Source organism: Lissotriton vulgaris, chromosome 9, assembly GCF_964263255.1.
Source record: "Lissotriton vulgaris chromosome 9, aLisVul1.2, whole genome shotgun sequence".
NCBI lineage: Eukaryota > Metazoa > Chordata > Amphibia > Caudata > Salamandridae > Lissotriton > Lissotriton vulgaris.
Genome location: NC_141697.1, coordinates 595,458,074 through 595,480,908, shown reverse-complemented (window position 1 = coordinate 595,480,908; position 22,835 = coordinate 595,458,074). Strand labels below are relative to the sequence as shown.

The following is a 22,835-nucleotide window of genomic DNA, read 5'->3' as shown; positions in this document are numbered from 1 at the left end:
CTCATTTCACTTTCACAGCTCTAGTTGGGGAGCGGTCCATAATGCCCTAAAAAATGTTTTTTTTTTATGTAAAGATTTTTTTGAGGTTTGTGCTAATAAAAGGAAGAGTGCCATCACCAAGCTTCTTCTTTTTTCCTCTTCTTTAGTTTCCGTTTTCAAATGTTGTAGAGGGCTGCAGGAAACCTGTGCACTAAAGTAACTTTAGCTTGTGCCCTTGCAATGCAAAGCTTACACCCTCACATAATACACCACTCATGACACGTTGAATACCAGCATTGATAACATCCCTAATCAGATCTGAAATTACTTCATTGATAACCCTTTGCATGGAAGGGGTGCAAGTTATAGTTACTTGAGATAACTAGAACTGGTGAATGCCAATTGTTTTTGTTTAAAACGTTAGTTGGTCACTCACATTTTCACCTAATTATAACGTCACTATAATCTTTAGTTTTCGCCGATGAAAATTTTATATATATATATATATATATATATATATATATATATATATATATATATATATATATATATATATATATTGCGTTAGTCGTCACCAAATCAACAGAAAGCTTCTGCAAGATCCCAAATGACGAAGAGTCGAACCAGAAAGTGCTGGTGCAACAGGTTTATTCAGTAAAAGCCAGCGCTGCCGCCATGACGCGTTTCGCTATGTCCCGACGTTGTCCGCGTATGAATTGCTGCCGGCCAGTAGTATAGTGTATTGTAGGATTTCGTTTTGATAGCATTTCTTATCTGTGACAGGCCTGTGAAACGCTCAGATTCACAGTGCACTGCTGATGAACTTGAAAGTGCGCGTTCAGTAGTGTGTGAACTCTAGTTTCCCTACCTTATTTTTCCTTTCAGTATTATATAGCGCGGACTCGACAACATGGCATGAGCACAATTTACATTACAAAAGAACACATTCATTTGTGGTAGGCACGGGGAGACAAAGCGATTTGCCTGCAATCACAGGATGTTGAGCTGATGCCGAGATTCGAACGTAGCTCCCCAGCTCTAAAGTTCGCAATTCTAGAACTTGTGACGGGAGGTGTCTAAAAGTGTATGTCGGTGCTGGCCATCAATGAGAGAGACCTGTGCATTTTTCAAATGGGTGGTGAAAGAATATGAGTATGTTGCTGGAGATGTGGACGGCCGTGCCACCAATGTACTTACCGGGGGAGGGTAAACGCCCATTATGCCACAAATTTCTTTCCGCATGCCATCACTCAGCATACTTTCATTACGATATATATATATATATATATATATATATATCGTCTGCATAGCCTATGTCCTTCTGCTGCAACTGCCCTTTCCAAAGCTATATTGGGTGTTGTGATTGGTGCTGTGGTTGCTGAGATTTCCCGCCTCAAAGATTTGGGCTCTCTCTTTATTATATTAGTATAGATATATATGTTTTGTTTTTCTTCACTCGCCCCTGGCTGTACTACAGAAACTGCAAAGCTTCTGCCACTGGCTGCTAATCACTTTATATTGTGCGAGGGGAAGGAGACACAATTAACTAGTCATGTTGGTACCCTTTGGTTGTGTCCTCTTTTAGAACGAGTCCGAGCTCTACGGTCCTATGTGTTACTTAAAATGTTAAGCTTCTCCATCATAATGCTGGCCAGGTAGAGAAATGAGGATACGGTGTTCAGGAATTGGGAAAGGTAGGCTATGCTCAGTGTAAAGAAATTTAAACGGTGTTCTGGGGTCCAGATAGCTCTCTGTTAAACTTGGGGTATGTGATTCTCGCACTGTTTATAGCAATATATAGGACATGGCTGGGACCTCGCAAGACAAAGGTAAATAACTTATGCAATACACTGCATGAAGTCAGATTCTCTAATGTAGTTCATATTCACATTACTTTATTTCATGTAGAGATACATTTCATGAATCATAGAAACATTTTCAGGTACTCAGTAAAAATTCCTAGTGGTGCTACCTCTCATAACTTTTCATGTGTAAAATGTATAATTTGTATTTAATAGAGAAGTCTTTCAGCTAGCTGTCTGTTACGTAGGCTTAGTCTGGTGTTTGCACTTGTTGCTCCTCTTGAGCCAGTTGATTGTGGCACACCTTCAACATAAGGCACACCTGTCCAAATGTTCCCAAAAACCAAAGCCCCTTTGTTTTTCTGGATGTCGTAATTCTGCAAATTCAGTCACACAGTTGAAACGGTTATTAAATGTAGTGGCTTTAAATCAACCATTAACCACAAACTTCTTTGTAGAAAGGAATGGCTTGTTTAACATCCCAATTTACAACCTTTCCCCCAACGCTTTAAAGTGGGTTATTCACTGTAGGCTGCATTCCCATCTAATGATATGTAGTAAACCTGATTGAATCCTGACATATTTATTTGATCGTTTCACTGAGCATAGGACAAGAAGTCTGGTGAACCTGTGGTGATCATGAGGGTTGCTGTTACCTGATTGGATAGGACTCTAGTATGACTTTTGAGTAGGGGTTAGTGTCTCCTCTTGACTTGGTGTCACTGAGGATGAGTGGATGGTATGTGGCTCAATTTGTGTTGTAATCGGTGTCCTTTTGTCACTTTATTTTCTCCCCACTGAAGGTAGGGTTTGTGGAGATTCTTTCACCTGGTGAAAGTGAAACAGTGTTCTTAGCTGGTGAAAAAGTAGAGTTTGTATTGTTCTGATCAGTCCTCTCTTCTTTAGACACTTTTTGGAAAAATGTTGGACTACATGCAGGGAGGGGGCGAAACTCCCCAGACAGATGTACGCTGGATGTCAGAGAGTGGAATCATAGATGTCTTCCTCCTGCTAGGTCCTACTGCCAAGGACGTCTTCAAGCAGTATGGCTCCCTGACAGGTAAGAAAAGAGTATTCTCTATGTACCTCCACTCTAGAAACCCGCCTGTTCCCTGCTTCTGGGTTTTTCATCCCCACTCTCTCTACATGTCTTGAGCACAAAACTCCTGTCTCAGGGTTCCTAGACCCAGTAGAGCCATAATCCTCTGGCACTGGCATTGGTGTTGTCTTCAACACTGCTCAGTTCTTCTCCAGAACTCTCACCTACAAGTGATATTATCCCAAAGTTAATAACCTTCACCATCCTCTTCCATTAAAGGAGCACAAACTGTCTTAACACCTTTCTTTTCCACATTCTACCCTCCTACACATAAACTTAATTCTAGGCATATTGTAAAATTACCACATCCTGTTCTCTCCATTCCTCAGATATAAGTTCTCACTCTCTAGTATTCCTCAGTTCAGTTTGTGCTTGCATCATACTCTCTGCTCCTGTGACCTGTTTTTCTTCCACTTCAGGAACCCAGGCTTTCCCACCTCTCTTCACCATCGGATATCATCAGTGCCGCTGGAATTATAACGATGAAGAGGATGTGCGTGCTGTGGACGCTGGCTTTGATGAGCATGACATCCCTTATGATGTCATCTGGCTGGACATTGAACACGCAGACGGCAAACGGTACTTCACCTGGGATCCCAACAAGTTCCCCACTCCCAAAAACATGCTTCAGGAGCTGGATGCCAAAAGGCGGAAGGTGAGCAGGGACTAGGAGCCATAAGAAATATAGGATTTGGTGTGGACATGAACGTTGTAAATGTGGTGAAATGCAGGGATTGATCAGCTTCAGGGGTCATTCAAAAACTGACATTGAGGAAGGTGTATGCAGGCTAATGAGCTTTATGGATGACTACGTCCTTACTAAACACTTTTGTGGAATGCTTTGAAAGTAAGTTTCATGCCATTGTTTCTTATAAGAGGATGTGGTGACTTTCTGCTTCTGAGTTGTACAGGAGCGATTTGCTTGCTCTGTGCCTCTTTATCCACTTCAACTGCTTGTTTTGCTTCAGAGCACCTGCCTTCTCATATGTGCGTGGATAAATATGCTATCTACACTGATTCATAAACCGTTCGTGTACACACAGAAAAGGGACCATTTGAGGATTTTCATATAGCGTGAAGATTGTTCAATTTACATAGCTTGAGGCTATAGTATGACTGTCTCAATTTCTGCTAGCACGGTGGGGTTTGTCTACTAGCTCGTCTGGTCTGTCCCCCTTACTGTTTTCCTCCTACAGGAGCATTAACATGCACATCTCCTTTTTCACTCAGGCTTCTTCCTTCACTTTCACAATCTACAAATCTTACAGATTTTTAAATTCTTGCTTTCGTTAGTCTTCCTTCTTGTCAATTTCATTGCTTGTATCGTGTGCTCTCTCCTCCTGCTCTCTGACATCTCCAGTTGAACGTATGTTTTAGGTTTACTGTAGTCTTGAGTTCTGTCTCCCTTTTTTGATCTGTGATTCTATATTTAGTAGATTTTGTCTCTTATGGATCATTTTTGCTTCACAAAGTGGTCTAAAATAATACATATACTTTGTCTACATCTTGAAATCTTAATTGATGTACATGAACACGGAATAGCTCCACCTACATTTGTGATTCGAAACACTTTAGGAGGGTAAGCATTTTAGCACATCTAGGTACATATTTGGAGAAAAAAAAATATATATATATATATATATATATATATATATATATATATATATATATATATATATATATATATATATATATACACATTCACAACTCTGGAGACAGAGCTTTGTATATAAAATTCAGGTTAGGTGTTCTCCCTCTCTGTCAATTTACCTCATCCTGGAAACCGCCCCTACAAACTGTGCCATATTGAAACCGCCCCTACAAACTGTGCCATATTGTCCCTTCTGCGTAACGAGGGTTGAATCTGTTGCACATATGTTGTTCGAATGTAACACCTACGTTGCACCCAGGAAGCTGTGGTTGAGACCATTATGTAGGAGCCTGGGAACAAGATCGCATGTAGAAGCTTTGCGCATATTGTGCACTGACGCAAGACCCTTCTTCGCCTGCTGTTTGGCAAAATTTTTAGGCTGGGCCTGGCGCATAAGAACTGCAAATAAACTGTTGATACAGTAGAATGCTTTCCACCTCCTCTTCTCCCCCGTTTAAAAAATCCCGAATTGACTACTTAAAATGTTTTTATTGCATATTGTGTAAAAGTTGTTATTGTACTGCATGTGCTAAACATTGTTTTTATTATTGTAAAAATGCAGCTTTTATGATATCTTTTTATATCGAAATAAAGCTATTCTGATTCTGATATATATACACATATATATATATATATATATATATATATATATATATATACACATATATATATATATATATATATATACACACAAATCAAATGGACACCACAGCCTCCTAGACAAAACAAAATGCTCTGCCACCTTAGCCTTGCTTGAGTGCACTAGTGGCATCTTGCTGTTGTTAAATTTGAAGTTTAGCATTTTTTAATACAATTTGAAAGCTGAATCCGTGTATCATTCTCAAGGGTGGATTGTTTATGAATTTTGCGGCAATCCCCTTGGTAAAGAATTACAGTGGCATTGGGGCTAGCCTGTCTGCCCAATTCCTTGATGCAAAATGATTTCCCTTGTATTATCCATACCTAGATGACATTGTACCGATCCAGTCCAAAATCTCTGAGATTTTGGTTCGGTAACCAACTTTGAGTTTGTTAGATAGCAAAATATTCATTACACTCCTGTAAAGATTACAATGGAAAGCATAAATGGGCCTGACACAAGATTGTTCCAGGATATACATTATCAACAGTGTCTTCAAGATTCAAACGATGGAAGGGGTGGTGGGGTGGTAGGGGGGGGGGGGATTTGTCTGGGGAGGAAGAACGTTATCCACTGAATTAACATTTCTGCACATTCTTTACCCACTAATCACTATCCGCTTGAGATTTAAATGCTTCTAGAAAGCCATCCCACACAGAAGCTATACCCGGTTTACGAAGTCCCCGATACTCCTCCCTGCACAGTGTAACCCTCTGCAGTAGCCCAGCGCAAGACCTCGCAGCAGCCGCAGTTAAGAGGACTTTGGGGGACTTCCAGCACCTTGTCATTTGGCTCATTAGCTAATAGTATGCCAAGTCCACAAATCTTGACTAAGTTTCGAAGGTTTTAGGTCGTGGATAAAGACCCAGCAGGCAGTGTTCCACAGTGTACCAGTGAGGGACCACTGCCAAGGCCGCAAGAGCTGTGTGAACTGCCCAATAAGATCGGAGGTAGGGGTACTCCCAAAGCATATTTAGTGAGGATGGGGGGTCTGTGTAACATCTGGGGCAGTGTAGAGGAGGGACAGTGTAGAGGAACCAACCATGGGAAACAGCTTGTGTAATTTCTGGGGGGTGAGGTACGCCCTATGAAGCAAAGAGATGTGGATGAATTTGATTTGGGGGTTGTAGGAAAGTAGCCCTTTTTTGACATGGTCCCCTCTACATTTTGCTTGGTATTTGATGTGATTTCGATTGGAAGTGCACTGGGTTCTTGTTAACCAGGTCCCCAGTGGCAGATCTTTCCCAAAACTGTGCAGTTGTACCTCAATTGACAATACCATTGGCACTCACTGTTAGTCGTACCCCTGGTACCTAGGGCATGGAGGCCAAAGAGGATCCTTAAGGGCTGCAGCACAAATTGTGCCACCCTAAAGGACCCTTCTCCCAACACGTACAGACTGCCATCGCAGTCTGCATGTCTTGGTGCAGACCAAAGTGAAAACACAACACAACATGGCATGGCACACATCCCTGAGTGCTATACCCATAGACACTGCATGGAGTATAGGTAAGTCATCCCTACTTCAGGGCTTACAACCTTCAGGCAAGTTGCACTATACTACATGTGATGGCATAACTGCATGAGCAGATATGCCCCTGTGCTTGTCAGGTCTTTTGATGCCAGTGCAAATCCCAGGAAAGCCATTTTAAGTACATTTACTGGAAACTGGTAAACACGAGTTCCCCAGCAACATCATAGCTTCACTAAAAATAGGGATGTTTGGTTGCAAACAGCTCATATTAATAAACCCACACTGATGCCAGTGTTGGATTTATTTAAACATGCACCTTAGAAGTGATCCTTAAACTTACCAACCTCTGGTCTGCTGGCTGACTGGTTTTCCCCAGCCTTATGCCAGGGACAAGTGTCTGATCCCCAAGGGTGAGGGCCTTTGCTCGGAGGAGGTCACAAACAAAGTCTGCTCAGGCAGAGGGTGTGCACACACTCTCACAGGATGGCTTGAAGATTCTCATTCCAAGGCAGCGGTGCTTCAAAAAGCCCACCGACTTTAGAATGCAAATCTAGCTTCTCACAGGAGAGTAAGCTAACCCCCTTTGATCATAGCCCGTTGGAACCTGGTCATGCTTGAAAATTAGCTATGCAGGAGACATGTTCCACTTCCAGGCTGGACACTCCTCTAGGGTGAATAAGTCTTACATGAATACGACTTTAGAAATTCCACCATAGTATGTTCGTTGGAATTAGGAATTTTGGGATGGGGAGATGCCCACTCCTCAATGGAGGTGGTCTGTCATCTTGGGGGTGAGTGACCCCAGGGGTAAGTAGCCCATTAGCTCCCCTTCACACCCCTAAATTGAGTGTTTAGGGGACCCCCTGTTAGCTGATCTTTGGATTTTGATGGACTCAAAAGAAGTGGGTTGAGAAGACTGGCAGCCCGAGAACCGAGGAGCACAACTAACTTGGTGCCCAACCTGCCAGCCTGCTGGCTGCACCCGACCTTCGTGGATCTTGTGACTCGTCCTGCCGCTGTGTAGACTCCCAAGAAACCCAGAGGACTGCCAGTGCTTCACCAATTGCCAGAGGAACTCCCTTCGAGTAGAGGAGCTACTCCCCTGTAGTCATAGGCACCAAAGAGGCAAGACCCGGTACACCGACATGCCGCCTACAGGGACTACCGATGCAGCAGCTGCCAAGGAAAAGGTAGCAGTGCTTCCACAGGTCAGAATGGTCTCCCAAGTGTGGAGATGCCAGGACCGACCGGAGTATCACAGTGCTAATCCCTAGAGTAATGGACCCCTTGCAACAGCCACAGCTTGTTGTGCCCAGACTGGACACCAAAGCAGAGGAAGTACCGATCTGCATGTCGTTGGACTTCAGGGACAGTGAGACCCACATCGACAGTGGCCCAGCTGTCCTGTTTGCCCCTCTTCTGCAAAAAAAAGACCAAGAGGTGAGTCTGTGACAGCCGCACCTCAAAGCACCTATGCTCCCGCTCCAGAGCCCAGAATCCAATGGAGGGGACTGTGCCAACAGGGTTCCCAGACACACAAGAACCAAGCCCACACCTGGGCTTGCCCAGACTGGACTTCCAGTTGCTGCCTGCAGCCTCTTTTTACAGCCCCCCCCCTCCAACCGCAAGAGACCCCTGTACCGGAATCCAACCTCAAGACACCACTGCACCTGAGCCCCACAGCCAGAGGACCAAAGGTGTCCCCACGTACCCGAGGATCTCAAAGGTCGAGCCCTCCTGGGGGCTTACCCCGGACTGGTGCCCCAGTCTGTGCTTGGAGCCTCTTTGTAACCGGACCGTTCTCCCATTGAAGTGAATGGGACACCCGATGTTGTGAGACACCTCTGCACCTGGGCGCCCCCAGAGCCTCCTTAGGTGACCTGTTTGTGTGCTCTTGGGCATTGCCCCATTCTCAACTAAAGTCCTGAAGAACAGTCCCATACGTTGGTTGCTGCTAAGTGTCCAAATGCAATTTTTATTTATTTATAAAGTTGTATATAGCGCAAACTTGATCCCGGAGGATATCGGAGCCCTTTTACAATTTGAGGCAACGATAAGATAGAGTGAGGGCGATGGAAAGCTAGAGTGAGGGCGATGGAAAGCTAGAGTGAGGGCGATGGAAAGCTAGAGTGAGGGCGATGGAAAGCTAGAGTGAGGGCGATGGAAAGCTAGAGTGAGGGCGATGGAAAGCTAGAGTGAGGGCGATGGAAAGCTAGAGTGAGGGCGATGGAAAGCTAGAGTGAGGGCGATGGAAAGCTAGAGTGAGGGCAATAGAAAGCTAGAGTGAGGGCGATAGAAAGCTAGAGTGAGGGCGATAGAAAGATAGAGCACAAAAGTGCTGACTTTGCATGTTCTCTTCAGAGGCAAACAGATCTAACCAAGGCTCTCCCCACCGTGTAAAGAGTCCTTGCACCACCTCCGGATGGAGACACCATTCATGATCCACTAGGTACCAACAGCTGAGTTTGTCCAAACAGACGTTCAGAAAACTGGCCAGGTGCTGAACCACCAGGGATATACATTGTTGTTCCAGCCAAGTCCAGAGATGCATGGCCTCCTGACAAAGTATCTACGATCCCTCTCCAGCCTTCTTTGTTGCAGCACCACATTGCGGTAGTGTAGTCTTTGAACACCTGAACTAGCCTCCCCTGAGAGACAGTAAGAAGGCTTTCAGTGTCAATCAGATCGCACAAAACTCAAAGTTCATGTGGTGCCCAATTTTCACCAGAGACCAGAGTCCTCTGATAGTCCCCTCTCCCAGATGACCACCCCACTCCAAAGTGACGCATCTGTCACTACTGTGAGATCTAGTTGGCGAATGGATGAAGAACAGCCGCCTGAAACTGAACTCGGACAAGACGGAAGTCCTCATCCTGGGATCCTCACCGTCCGCCAGGGACGACTCCTGGTGGCCCCCAGCCCTAGGCAGCGCACCCAAACCAACAGACCTCGCACGCAACCTGGGCTTCATCTTGAACTTCTCCCTCTCCATGACCAGACAAGTCAACGCCGTCTCCTCGTCATGCTTCAATATCCTGCGCATGCTACGTAAGATCTTCCGGTGGATCCCTACTGAGACCAGGAAGACGGTCACCCAGGCCCTCGTCACCAGCCGTCTGGACTACGGCAACACCCTCTACGCCGGAACTACCGCCAAACTCCAGAAGAGACTCCAGCGGATCCAGAACGCCTCAGCACGACTCATCCTGGACATCCCCCGTCGCAGCCACATCTCCGGACACCTGAGAGATCTGCATTGGCTCCCGGTCAACAAGAGAATCACCTTCCGTCTCCTCACCCACGCACACAAAGCCCTACACAGCCAAGGCCCAGGATACCTCAACAGCCGCCTCAACTTCTACGCTCCCAAACGCCAGCTCCGTTCGACCAGCCACGCCCTCGCCGCCGTCCCCCGAATCCGCAGAGCCACCACAGGGGGACGGTCCTTCTCCTACCTCGCCGCCAAGACATGGAACTCCCTCCCCACCCACCTCCGCCTGACCCAGGACCACCTCGCCTTCAGGAAGCAGCTCAAGACCTGGTTGTTCGAGCAGTAGCGGAACCCCCCCCCCCCCCTCCCCCAGCGCCATGAGACCCTCTGGGTAAGTAGTGCGCTATATAAATACGATGATTGATTGATTGATTGGGAAGGGGGAAGGGTCTGCATCTGACCCATCGCGGTTTGTCAACCACCATGCAGATCTTTCGCAGTTGCCGGCCCATGATTTGGACCAGGTCAGTAAAATTCCCCTGATGCTGCACCCATTGGAACTTCAGGTCCCACTGCAGAGCCGTCATATGCCATCTGGCATGATTCACCAGCAGCATGCAGGAGCCCATGGAGCCCATGAAGCACAACAGCTTCAGTCAGTCTTGTCGAAATCCAGGATGGGCTGAAACATAGGTATCCTAGCCTGAATATCCTGGACTCGCTGTTTGGAAGATAGGCGCAAAACTTTGTGTCCAGAAAGGCTCAGATGAAAGGGAGCGCATGAGAAGGAGTTAGGTGTGATGTCAGCACGTTGCTATTGAACCCCAGCGAGTGCAGGAGGTGCGCAGTAGTCTGGAGATGAGCGATGTCTGCCTGGGGCAAGCCTGCCTTCAACAACTAGTTGTCGAGATAGGGGAAGACTAGAGCGCCTGATCTTTGCAGATGATCTGCGACCACCACCATCACCCCTTGGTGAACACCGAAGGGGAACAGATGAGGCCGAAGGGAAGCATGTTAAACTGAAATTGGTCATGGTCCACCATAAACCACAGGTAGCGGCGACGGCAGGCAGAACAGGGACATGGAAATTAACATCCTGCAAGACCAATGCTACCATCCAGTCTCTCGGGTCTAGGGCAGACAAAACCTGAGCAAGAGTGAGCATCTTGAACTTCTCTTTTCTGAGGGAGTAGTTGAGGGCTCTGAGGTCAAGAATAGGACAAAGGCCTCCATCCTTTTTGGGGACCAGGAAATAGCTGGAATAGCAATCACAGCCTATTTGTGGTCCGTAAACCCCCTCTGTCGCTCCCTTGGCTAAGAAAGTCTTGACTTCCTCTCGAAGCAAAGCCAGGTGATCCTCCGTCAGCCGATCGTATGTTGGAGGCATGGCGGGAGGGGTAGTCTTGAAGGGGAGGGAATAACCCCTTTGGACTATCTGCAAAACCCACCTGTCCAATGTGCTATCCTGGCAGTGGTGGAGGTGATGGCTTATCCTGCCACCAACTGGATGCCCATGATCTGGGAGGACCAGACAATGAGGTACTGGAGGCGGAAGAGGAAGGGGTATTTGTTACTTGACCTGACTTCTGATGTGGAAAAGTAGGTCTGTTATCTTGCCGTTCACTCCACCATTTTGTGCTATACCCTTCATGACTGACCTTCTCTCTGTATCACGAACGCTCTTGAGCTCCACTTTTGACCTGCCACATTCCTGCATGGACACTCACACCCTGTTCATGCTTTTGCCTGCCGCAAACTGACCAGCCCATACTCAACCAGTCGGACAGGGAGTTTCTGAGATGTTTATCGTCCTCACCCTACGCCCTGCAGGCGTCCGTCAACAGGCCTATCGGACTTATCTCCGCTTGCTGTATAATCCTACCTTTCGCCTATGCCCTGCAGGGGTCCAAACAACTACCATTTGCGGACTTATTTGTATAAACATGCTTTTTGCCTAAACCCTGCAGTGGCCTCACCGCTACCACCTGTGCTTATCAGATTAACATTTCTGTAGTAGGGGACCTCTTTGTATAGTCCTAATCTAGTGAATAGTCCGCCCATGTGCGTGGACCCCGGAGCAATCAAAAATAATCTCTTAAGGTATCGAAAAATGCAGAACTGCACAGACACTTAAGAGAGAATTAAAGACAGATAATGCAGCTTATATAACCAGGCTACACTGTCCAGTACTTCAACTAGAAATTCCACCAAAAATCCACAAACAGCAAAGTCTGCCCAGATTTCCCTTGCTTCAGCAGCAAAAACCCTCTGGAATGATAGAAAGACCTGTACAGACAAGCCCCATAGGCTGCCATTATGTGGCTCAAAACAGGATACTGTGCCATTAAGAGAACTTTCCAGAACTTCACAGTATCCCAGAATGCACTGCAGGTCCCTTTTTACTTTCAGTTTTTTTCCGGCTCCTGCAAGCAGGACCCTGGAGCATTGAGCTCTCCCTTTTCAACGGTTTATTGGTGATTTTTCACTTTTGTTTAAGTCTTTGAGTGCTTTTCTAGAGTACTTTGGTGCCATTCTTCTTGTTAATCCTTTGGTGCACTCTTTGATTGTCAATATGCCTGCATTATTTGACAAATGTCCAGAATGCTCCAGGAAGAAGGCCAAATTGGATCCTCATGAGGTGTGTCCTCTGCCTTCCCTCTTCCCATGTCCCAGAGGAGTGTGTCATTTGTCATGGCTTTTCTGGCAGGACCCTGAAGGATAGAAAGAAGATCAGGCTTCAGGGCCTTGAGGAAAGAAGGCTGAAGGCGCAAGGTGGGTCTGGAGGGGCTTCCTCTGCCCATGCTGAGTCCTCTGGGGGCTCCCCAGGGGCAGGAAGACCAGCAAGCGTCCCCATTCTCCGTCTGGGTCGATTGCACCGACCACGGCGTCGAAGGATGACTGCAGTCTGTTCCCCGTCTCCCCAGGGCTCTGGGTCGAAGCGACGTAGATGCTCGACGTCGAGGGAACTGAACAGACCGCCGCCGAGATCTCCTGTGACGATTTCCTCGCCGTCCTCATTGGAGTCGTTGTCGAGTGATCGACGTCGAGAGGACACCGCCGTCGGCGAAAAGGAGAAGGTCGGCCTCAAGGGGGTCCTTGACGTCGAAGAGAAGATCGCCGTCGAGGCGAAGGAGTTCGCCGTCGAGGGACCGACGCTCGCCGTCCGGTCGCCGTTCTTCGACGCCGAAGAGACGTGGAAGGAGGTCTGGCGGCAGGAGTCACTCTAGCAGGCGCCAGATACCTATGGGAGGTTCGCCAACGTCCCAGGCTGGAAAGGAAGGCGGATCACCGGGTTCGGTGTACTCCATGGTGTATACCCCGCCGCAGAGGCCGGTTATGCCCCGCCTCCATTACAGAGGGGGCTCCCTCCGCGAGCCCCTACTCCTCCGCTACCACCACTTCCAACGCGTCCTCAATCTCTACCTCAACCTCAGCTGCCAGCAGACAAGCCGCCTCCGATCCCTCCGAGGTCAGTCTCACTGCCCTGATATCCGACTCCTCCCAAGGGGACCCCTCAGCCGAGGGCCCCAGCCAAACCAAAGTCGCCCGCCCCGGTGGAACCGGCGGATCGACCAAAGCCAAGGAGGTCACGATCACGCTACGGACGGAGGGGGAGATCGAGGAGTCTGCATAGATCCTCCACCAGGTCAAGACGGCGCCATAGCAGGCGCGGATCGCGGTCCCGCTCGGACTCCACCAGGACCTATTCACCGACCTTGTCGGAATCCCCGGGGACAAGGGTGTCTCCGGTGGACGACATCAGCACGTTCCAGGATGTTCTCCTGAGGGGGGCGGCAAAATTGGGAATCACGGTGACTGCTCCAACACCCACGGCGTCCGTGATATTTGAGACGCTTCACAAGAAGCATTTGTCTCGCCCTTTGCTACCGCTAGTACGGGGTTAGTAGAGCCCGCGGAGGAGCTGTTCCTCACGCCAGCAGGGGCGAAGGCCGCTCCCTCCCGGCTTCTGAAGAAGTACAGTTCCCCGGACTCGGACCCGGCTTTTCTACGGATAGACCAGGTTCCGGATACTGTTATAGTGACGGCGGCCAGGAAGCTACATTCTACCTCCCAGTCTTCAACCGTGCCGCCTGATAAGGAGAGCCGATGGATCAACTCAGCTGGCAGGAAGGCTTGTGGGACGGCATCCACGGCCATAAATGCCTCCAGCGATGCGGCTTTGCTAGGGCGGTATGACCGTGCCCTGTGGGAATCCCTTCAACAGTTCACGGAACTCCGGCCACGAGATAAGAGGGAGGACTTCCAGGAGATCCTCAAGGAGGGGATGCTGGTTTCGAACCAGGTCATCAGCGCGGCTGCGGATGTCTCTTTTGGCGGCCCATGGGTACTGTCATGGGATCAACCAGCGGCGCCATGCTTGGCTCAGGCTCACATCACTCAAGCCGGAGGCCCAGCAGCGGGTGGCCAATCTGCCCTTTTCGGGGGAAACCCTGTTCGGAAAACATGCCGACGATGAGATGGCCCGCATGAAAGCGGAGGCGGAGACCCTGACGGCTGTGGGCTTGGAGAAGCCAAAAGAAAAGAAGGCCTACCGCCCGTTCCAGAGACGGTACGGTGCAGAGGGCGAGGACAGACTTCGGGACAGCAGCAGCAGCAACAGCAGCAGTTCCGGAGACCCTTCCAGAAGGGTAGAGGGGGCCAGCAGTCCTCTACAGCGAACAAAGGCCCGGCTGGGTCTCGACCCTGAGCTGTTACTTCCCCTACATCCGTTACCCGCTCCGGTGGGGGGGAAGCGTTCAATTTTTTCTGGCAGAGTGGAGAAAGATTACTCAGGACAAGTGGGTGCTGAATATTGTTTGCAATGGATACAGTCTTCGGTTCACCAGCTCGCCTCCATCAATTCCTCCGGTCAGCTCGCTGTTTCAGCTGCGCGAGCTCCAGGCGGAGGCCGATATCCTGTTAAGGAAAAGGGCGATAGAAGACGTACCTCTGTCTCAAAGAGGAAGAGGTCTGCCGGTTCTTCCTGCTTCGCAAGAAGGACAAGAACTAGTTCAGGCCCATTCTGGATTTGCAACAGACTATCAAGTGGATTCGCAGAGAGAAGTTTCACATGCTGTCGTTGCATCAGATTTATCCTCAGTTGCAACAGGGAGACTGGCTATGTGCTATAGACCTTCAAGATGCGTACTTCCATGTTCCCATTGCACACAAACACAGGAAATTCCTGCGATTCTAAGTCTGCGCCAATCATCAATACACAGTACTGCCATTCGGACTGAAGTCTGTGCCCAGAACATTCTCGAAGTGCATGGCAGTGGTAGCAACACACCTAAGGAAGAACAAGGTGTTTGTCTACCTATACCTGGACGATTGGTTGATCAAGGCCTCCTTCTCGGAAGCTCAAGCACACTTCCAGAAGACGTGCGTTCTCTTGAACAAGCTGGGGTTGCAAATCAACATGTCCAAGTCTGTCCCGACTCCGGTCCAGTGCATTCAGTACTTGGGAGCCACCATCAATACGCTGTCAGCAAGCGTGTTTCCTTCGGAGGAGCGGCGATTATTGCTCCTTCGGAAGGCTCAGGCTCTTATGACCACTTTATCTACAACAGTGAGGACGGTGTCTTCTCTACTGGGATCGATGGCTCCTTGCATCTTCCTAACGCCACACGCACGACTGCACATGAGACCGTTGCAGGAGTGCTTGGAGGATCAGTGGTATCAGAGGAAAGGGTCTTGGGACGACAAGATCCGACTGTCTCTGCATGCTCTTCAGTCTCTGAAGTGGCGGTGTTCAGCGGAGAATCTCCTCAGAGGGGTTCCCTTCCACAAGGAGATTCCCACTCAGACTATCGTGACGGATGCTTCTCTCCACGGCTGGGGGGCGCACTCCGGAGACTTACAGATTCAAGGAACGTGGTCCCAGATGGAGTCCACGTATCACATCAATTTCCTGAAACTCAGAGCTGTTCACTTGGCACTGAAGGCCTTTCATCCGTCCTTCCAGACAGACTCTCTGCTTGCACAGACTGACAATACGACCATGATGTATTACCTCAACAAGCAGGGGGGCTCGAGATCACGCACTCTGTCGCAGGAGGCGCAGGAGATCTGGCGATGGCTTCTGGCCAGAGGACTGACTATAACGGCAACCCATCTACCAGGTGTGCAGAATGTTCAGGCGTACGCACTGAGCAGACTGATTCAGGAAAACCACGAATGGGTCATAAACAACGAAGTACTAGGAGAAGTCTTCTCAAGGTGGGCGACTCCAGACATAGATCTGTTCGCCACCGCCGAGACTTCGCCTCCAGGTACTACCAGCAGGGGACGCCGGGGAATGCGCTATCGATCAACTGGTCGAACCGCTTTCTGTACGCTTTTCCACCCATTCCCCTGATTCCGGCGTTGCTCATCAAGCTGTCCCAGTCCAGGGCGCGGATGAACCTGATTGCCCCGGAATGGCCCAGGCAGTGGTGGTTCACGGACCTGCTTCACCGGTCTCTCCTTCCTCACATGCTTCCGCCGTGCAGGCCGGACCTTGACACGAAGTTCGGGGGGCAGATGTTGCACCCCAATCTCTCGTCTTTGAGTTTGGTGGCATGGCTCCTGAGAGAGTGCAATATGGCCATTTAAATCTACCTGAAGATTGCATGGACATACTGAAGGAGGCTAAGCGACCTTCCACTCGGACTTCCTATGTTTACAAGTGGGAGAGGTTTTGCATATGGGTCAAGTCCAAGAATTATGACCCGACGACGTGTAAGGAAGATGTCATCCTTCCATATCTTCTGCATCTGGCGCAATCTGGCCTTAATGTTCATTCCATTAAGGTTCATCTTGCTGCCCTGACTGCCTACAGGAAATGCCCTTCACAAACTTCCTTCTTTCAGATCCCTGTAATGAAAGATTTTTTGGAAGGCTTGAAGAAAGTGTTCCCTCCTGTCCGGCTTCCTTCGCCTTCATGGGAATTGAATGTGGTGCTGTCCAGATTGATGAAGGAGCCTTTTGAACCTATTCATAAGGCTTTGTTACAGCACCTGTCCTGGAAGGCGGCGTTCCTCGTGGCCATCACATCGGCCCGCAGGGTGACTGAAATTTAGGCGTTGTGTTGTCAAGAACCTTATACTGTATTTCATGCTGCTAAGGTTGTTATGCGTACTCACCCTAAATTTCTTCCCAAGGTTATTTCTGATTTTCATGTCAACTAAACCATAACTTTGCCTACATTTTTTCATTATCCTTCATCTCCAGCGGAAAGGTCGCTGCATTCCCTGGATGTTAGGAGGGTGTTGAAATTTTATCTGGATAAGAACAAGGATATTCGTAGGTCAGACCAATTGTTTATCAATTATGGATCAGTCAGGACGGGTCTTGCGACCTCTAAGCAGTCCATCTCTAGGTGGATTGTGTCCTGCATACAATTGTGTTACCAGAAAGCTAATAAGTCCTTAGGGGGTAAACCTAAGGCTCATTCCACCAGGGGCAAAGCTGCCACGACGGCTTTGCTCCGTAATTTTCCGATTGCAGAAATCTACAGGGCAGCCACTTGGAAGTCGGTCCATACCTTTGCTAAGCATTACTGCCTGGACACTGATGCCAGGGCAGACGCTCAGGTTGGGCAGGATTCGCTGCGAAATCTGTTCGCACAATAGTGGTGTTATTTCTCGTTTCTCCACTGCCGCTTTGGTGTGGGGATGGGCTTGCCATTCTATTCACTAGATAATGACTATACACAGAGATCCCCTACTACAGAAGGAGTAGTTTCTGTCCTGTAACCCCAGTTCTGTAGTATGGGTATCTCTGTTATAGTCATAAGCGCCCGCCCTCCTCCCCAGTGGAGTGAGATATTCATGTAAGGAATGCTACAGGTCTGGCATGTTACGCCTTCAAAAAGAATTGAAAGTAAAAGGGACCTGCAGTGCATTCTGGGATACTGTGAAGTTCTGGAACGTTCTCTTAAAGGCACTGTATCCTGTTTTGAGCCACATAATGGAAGCATATGGGGCTTGTCTGTCCAGGTCTTTCTCTCTATCATTCCAGAGGGTTTTTGCTGCTGAAGCAAGGGAAATCTGGACAGACTTTGCTGTTTGTGGATTTTTGGTGGAATTTCTAAATGAAGTACTGGACAGTGTAGCCTGGTTATAAAGGCTGCATTATCTGTCTTTAATTCTCTCTTAAGTGTCTGTGCAGTTCTGCATTTTTCAACACTTTAAGAGATTATTTTTGATTTCTCCGGGGTCCACGCACATGGGCGGGACTGTTCACTAGATTATGACTATAACAGAGATACCCCTACTACAGAACTGGAGTTACATGACAGAAACTACTCCTTGTTTGACAGATAATCATGCTACGCCCTGCAGAGGCCCACAGCTACTACCTACAAACCTATCAGATTGACCTCTGTGTACTATATAATTATAATGTTTTGCCAATGTCCTGCGAAAACCCCCAAAGGCTACTCACCTGCTGATCCATCAGATTGACCATTGTTTATGAATGTAATAAAGTATTATTGGTAGAACTCCCCTACATGCCTGGGGCAGGATAGAGGGTATATAAGATGTAAAGTAAGAACACTGCAGAATGCCTCCTCAGACCGCTATGGGTGTCTATTGTTGATGCTCTCTCCATCTCATGAGATTATAATAAAAATCCTTTCTCTCTGTGCTCCAGAGTTGGTCTCTGTTTGTATTCCAGACCCGTGGACTATAGGCTGACCCTGCACCTTTTGGGTGGTCCCCCAAAATCCACACTGGCTGCCCAACCCATGGTGTCGGGGGAACCGACGGCCATGCAGAGGGTGCTGTATCTGTGTAGTCCTCTGACTAGGGTAGGGCTGGTGAAACTGGAAGCCCCTTCCGTAACGGCAAAAGGCATAAGCGGGACAGGAGGATACTGAGAGGCCCATGGACTTGGCCGTAGCCCGCAGATGAGGGCCATCAAAAAGCATGTCCATACTGTTGGCTTGGTCATTTCAGGGAAGCCAGACGTTCTTAGCCAGGCATTAAGGAAATCGCTCTGCCCAGTGAGTCAGTCTTATCAAGGGCACAGCGTCTGGCAAACTTTGCTGCATCCCTCAACAACAGCTTGAAAGAGGACAGCCCAGGCCTCCTTCAGGACTTGAGGCAGCACTTGCGCTAGTCTCCAACAGTAAATGGGAGTAACAGTCCAAGAGGCATGCAGTGTTTACCAACCGCAATGTGAAGCTGGTGGAAGAGAAGATTTTCTTGCCAAAGCCTTCAGCCTTTTGGATTCCCTATACGGGGTTGCAGAAGGGAACGCACCATGGGAAGTAGAGGCTTGAACCATCAAGCTCTCTGGGTTGGATGAGCGGAGAAGAAAGCTGGGTCGCCCAGTGCTTGGAGGCAGCGGCGATGGTTCTATTCACAAGAGCCCCTGTGCTGGGCTTGGACCAGGTGCCCAAAGAACGTCTGTTACTGCCTAATTTAATGGCAACACAGGTTCTGTAGTGGAGACACTGTGTTGCAGAACCTGTCAAGACATTGGTCTTGACCACCACGGTAGGAAGCTGCAGGTCTAAGCTTTCAGCAGCCCTACGCACCATCCTAGCAAAGGAAGCCCCCTGCTCCGTAGCCAGGTTAAGAGAAGCATGCCCGGCTTATGAAAGGTATCCATGCCACTGGCATCACCCAGTTCCTCGTACCAGTCAATTTCCTCTTTATAAAGCCGGACTTCTAAGGGGTCCTGCTGCCCCTCACAATCCTCATACAATCCTAGCCCTTATGAATAAGGCTGAGGATACGGCATAGAGTCCAAGGACTCAGTCGGCGCCGGCCCCAGCGTCAGGTGACCCCAGAAGGCTCTGTCGTCTGGAATTAAGATGGTGGTGGCTCCAACGATGGGTGCTGGGGGACATCGAGGGTCTCGGCATCAGATATGGCATCTGGGAAGGTCGAGTGGGTATGACCGGCAAAGGACTGAGGAGGGATCCCTGGGAAGCCCTTGGAGCAGGTGCAGAATCCTGAGAAACTCCTTCTGCTGAGTGTGCGAGCGTGAAAGCACGACAGCAGGGTCAGGCCACCCAAATATGGCACACATGGCGTTAGAAATTTTCTTTAACTGGGTGGGTTTTGCTCCCGTCCCCAAAAAACGAAGTAAATGCAGAGTCAACCCAGGCACCCACTCTGCGGAGCAGGGTCTCGAACGCCGAGACTCTTCAGTCTTGTTCCTCCATAGGATAACATTACCGATTCAGAAATTGCACTGTACGTTTTTGAAAACTTTATGATTTTATAATTTGAAAAGAACTTACGATTCCGATGATCTTGGTATCTAAATTTATACAAGTATGTGTTATTTATATACATTGGTGTCTGATCTCTTTGTTGAGTGTATTCTCACTTTGTGTGTGTGTCTGTTTTAGCACTACTGTAGGAATCTGACCGGTGTTTCTACCGTGCAGAGTCCAGGGGTTCCCAAAAAGTGTACCAAAGGGCTCTATTAGTGGTAGTGTGGGCGAGCAGCCTTAGGCCTAACACAGAGGAGTAGAAGACATTTATTGCACAACATTAACCAATAATGGACACACGACTCAAAAAAGAGATCCACGCCTATTTTAGAAAAAAGCTTTGTTTGTACTTTATTTTAAGACCAAGATCTTCGCAATAAGGTAAGTACTTTTTTAATAAAAAATACTTTTCACTTTCAAAAGTTGACACAGTGCAATTTCAGAAGAGTTCAATGTTATCCCATGGAGGAAAACAATAATGCAGTTAAACAGGTAAGTATGCAACTTGCAGTTCCAGTCTTCAGGACCAAAGGCCGGCAAGGGTCAGTGGAGTACCTAAACTGCAGCACCGGGGAGGCTGGTTGCAGAGTTCAAAATCTGAGTTTGTTCCAATGCATTTCATTGAAGACTAGGGCTACTTGAAGTCGCACTGCTTTCAGGTAGGTAAATAGGTTGCAGGTGCCAAGCTTTGGGGTTTATGGCATACACGGGGGGGCCAAAGCAGCACCAAACATACACCACCAGCAGCACAGTGGCGGCCAGGTGCAGGGTGCAAATTGACGTTGGGCACCCAATGCTCTACAATGGAGATTTTGCTTTCAACAAACAGGCTGCAGTCGTTGAAGCGGTGGTTGTAAGAGGGAAATTAACACAAGCAGAGATAAGTAAAGATGTAGGGGTTCGTAGGGGCACCGCCTGTTTGGCTCACTAAGGCCCAGGGGCTTTGGGTGCAGGGGTGCATTTAGGCATAAGTCTTCTTACTGGAGCTGGAGGCGGTCAGGAGGAAGCCTCTGGGTTCAGTCTGCAGGCATGGTTGCGGAGTCCAGGAGGGGTCAGCAAACGCTGGACTCTAGGTCAGGGTCGCTAAGGATCTTGTTCTGGGTCGGTGGTCCACCTGGACACAAGCTGGAGGCGTCTGGTGCAGAGTGGGCTGGACTCGCAGATCCGCAGGGCGCCAGAGTCCTTTGTCTTACATTCTTGGACACAGAACCACTGTCCTTGGGAGTTCTGTTTTTTTTCAAAGTTCAGGCAGTCCTCCTCTGGTTTCTGGAAGTTCCTGGCTGCAGGACAGGCATTGTTTTCTTGCAAGTTCTTGGAAGCTAGAGACAAGCTGGAAGGGCTGGGGCCAAGTCAGTAGTCTTCTTCAGACTTCGCTACACGACTTCTTCTTCGTCCTACTTCTTAGGTCGTTAAGTACCTAGTTTCTAGGTCTGAGGGAGTCACCTAAATACTTTATTTAGGGGTATTTTCAGGGAGTAGCAGGGCCAATGGCATCTTCCTTAGGGTGACTACATCCACTCTTATGCCACCCTTCTGTGGGATGGGGCATAGACCTAGCCCTGATTGGAGGATTCCCCTCATCTTTAAGATGGAGGGGACTGAAAACCTCCTCCACCTACCTAGCCTTTCTACGTATTCCTGCCAGTTTTCCCATTCAAAGGGGGGGTGTAAACCGGGGGCTGGCATCTGTTAGCAGCAGAGGCTGGGGGTCGCATTACAAAGGCAGCAGGCCTTTCAAGCTTCCCCTTTGAGCACTTGGACCATCCTGGGGGAGGAGGCGTGATACTCTGCCCTGGCTGTGCATTGATTCTGGTCCCAGAGCAGGGACTCTGTACCCAGGGGTCCAGAAACATGCATGGTGGCAGGCTGCCAGTCAGTTCCCACATCCGTGTCAGTAAGTTTTCAGGGAGCACCTCTTGAGGTGCCCTCTGATGCCAGTGTGGGCTTTATTGTAACATGCACTCAGTGTGGATTTATTGTGAAGAGTAGTTTGGTACCAAATACTCCCCCTTTTCAGTGATGCCATCATGATGTTGAAGAACTAGAGTTGTCAAGTTTCTAGCCCATGTACTCTCTATGGCTTCCCTGGCACCTACAGTATCTAAGAATGGACTTAAATATTGTAAGGACATATCTGCTCATGCAGATATGCCCTCACCTACGATATAGTGCACCCTGCCTTAGGGCTGTAAGGCCTCCTAAAGGGGTGACTTACCTATACCGCATACAGTGCTAGTTGGCATGGCACACAGGCAGTGTGCCATGTCGACTTTGTTTTGTCTGCACCAGGCCATGCATCCTGCAGCGGCAGTCTGCATTGTCTATGTGAGGGTTCCCTGGGGGACCTTCTTCAGTCCCAATGCCCTAGGTACCCAGGCACTAGTGACTTACAGGGTGCCTGACCGGTCCCAATGTGTAACATTTTTAGGGAAGAAACACTGGCACTGGGGATCTTGGTTGGTAGGTTCTCCGTGCACTACAATTGAAACCACAACAAATACCAGGCAAAATGTGGGGACTAAGCTTGCCAAAAAGGCTTTCACCCCCCCCCCCTTTTCCAGTCAATGTACCTCGTGCTGCAGTTGAGCACTCTCTTCCTCCCAGTGGCCCAGAGTAACTCCACTATAATTGTATATAGTTGCGTAAATGTCTGCCTTGGAACAGTATACAGCATACCCTGGATGACCACGGCTATTTTACCCACCAGGGATAGTAAAGCACAAAGATGATGGACTGAATGCTGAACATTGTCAAACATTCACCCCC

At 48.6% G+C, this 22,835-nt stretch overlaps 1 protein-coding gene across 2 annotated transcripts in view; it reads left to right on the top strand.

The window, feature by feature from the left end:
- Positions 1-22,835, top strand: part of GANAB (glucosidase II alpha subunit) — a 300,835-nt gene that overhangs the window by 115,558 nt on the left and 162,442 nt on the right. For both annotated transcript variants that reach the window (XM_086938196.1, XM_086938195.1), the window contains 2 exons: positions 2,688-2,841; positions 3,300-3,535. In XM_086938196.1, the coding sequence (XP_086794322.1) occupies positions 2,688-2,841; positions 3,300-3,535 (390 nt within the window). The remainder of the gene's footprint in view (positions 1-2,687; positions 2,842-3,299; positions 3,536-22,835) is intronic.